At 39.6% G+C, this 1,602-nt stretch overlaps 1 protein-coding gene across 1 annotated transcript in view; it reads left to right on the forward strand.

Annotated features, from left to right (window-relative positions):
• Nucleotides 1–1,051: 1,051 nt before the first annotated feature.
• The window catches only part of LOC106511310 (cyclin-dependent kinase 15), a gene marked incomplete at its 5' end in the record, with an annotated part of 12,032 nt that continues 11,481 nt past the window's right edge, over nt 1,052–1,602 (forward strand). Inside the window, 2 exon segments of the mRNA XM_014000062.1 lie at nt 1,052–1,198; nt 1,281–1,375. Of these exon segments, the coding sequence (XP_013855516.1) occupies nt 1,052–1,198; nt 1,281–1,375 (242 nt within the window).

Here is a 1,602-nt window from a genome sequence, read left to right on the forward strand (position 1 = left end):
TCTCTCTCTCTCTCTCTCTCTCTCTCTCTCTCTCTCTCTCTCTCTCTCTCTGCCCCTGGTACTATGGATGGATAAACTAAGGCTTTCTGGATCAATATGTAACTTTTTTGCTGAAATGATTCAGTGTTTCAAAAGCTTTCATTCATTTATGTGTTACACCTTCTACTGGTCAAACTTTAACATTACAGCTGCATGAAACCGTAAAGATACAATACAAGCAGTGTCCTGAACCAATGAGGCTTGATTCTGTATAATAAAAGTTCTGCACACACCTTGAACATTTTGACTGTTTTTTAAAAACATTAAAACATTACAATAAAATGTGGCTCTGCCATCATAAAATAGTGAATGTAATCAGGACCTGATCTTATTTATATCCATCTGAAACTTGTGTTTTATTAAATGTGGTTTAAAAATAAAAGTTAGGTTAGGGTGGCAGAGAGAATTGGAAAAATACAGCTTAATGATCAAAGTAACAAGAAGACAGAATATTAATGAAGAATCGAGAGTAGAGATGAAGCATCATGAAGCATTTCAACATAACACTAAAACTGTCACTGAATACTGACACCTGCTGGACCTAAACAATCCCTACAGTCAACCTGGTTGATACTGATTTGATGACCTATACAACAATATAATTTAAGCCACTGTATTTTATACTGTATTATTTCATATCTTCATTTTTTGATACAGTCTATAAATAATGTGTGAACATGTGTCATAATGTGAAAATCTAAGTGAGCATGTGAATGAGGAGGATTGTGGACTGGGATTTTTTTTCAYAAGTTTTTATTTAAAAAAGTKTTTCCAACATTTTGAACTTGAGCCTGTTACACTTCTTTGCTACAACGTTTCCAGCTGTAGAAACCAGCCGCTCACAYRGCACAGATGAGGYTGGAGAGCTTCAGCTGCTCCATAATCCTTGATAAATTTGACAATTTGATAAAAGATCAGAGATTCTTTTGGCAGATGCATCCCGTTGCCTCTGAACGGTGTTTAAGGTAGCATCAGAACTTCTTAYAGACGTCCCAGTGTTTGTGTTTTTCAGGCAGATCTGGAGCGGTCCGGTTCCTCCCTCTCTGGGTCTCAGCCTCACTGGTTCCRCACACTGCAGGTTGGACGCTTCAGAGTCCCACGAGGACGCAGCAACAGTGACCCTTTGAGAGCAGCCAGCATGCAGGAGCTGTTCACCTGGGTCAGCTGATGAGTCACATGATGTTTATTGGAAAGGTAAATGACACACAGTTCAACACCTGATGTGCACGTGTTGGTCTCAGAAAGCACATCTGGAGTTTGGAGCTGCTCGGTCCTACCTGAGTCTGGAGAAGCTGGGAGAAGGAGCGTTCGCCTCTGTCTACAAAGGCATCAGCAGGTCAGCGAGTCTTCTGCTCTGGTTCTGACCCAAATCATTAAAAATAATCTGCTACAAGACTGAGTGAAATTAACAAAAATATTCATCACTACCAGAGGTGGGCAGCACTAATCTAAATATTAGTTGCACTAACTCTAAAGCACTAACTCAAATATTTCAGTCCCCTAACTCTAAAGCACTAACTCAGATATTTCAGTCCCCTAACTCTAAAGCACTAACTCAGATAT

This window comes from Austrofundulus limnaeus, unplaced genomic scaffold (genome assembly GCF_001266775.1).
Source record: "Austrofundulus limnaeus strain Quisiro unplaced genomic scaffold, Austrofundulus_limnaeus-1.0 Scaffold2668, whole genome shotgun sequence".
In the NCBI taxonomy this organism is placed as follows: Eukaryota; Metazoa; Chordata; class Actinopteri; order Cyprinodontiformes; family Rivulidae; genus Austrofundulus; species Austrofundulus limnaeus.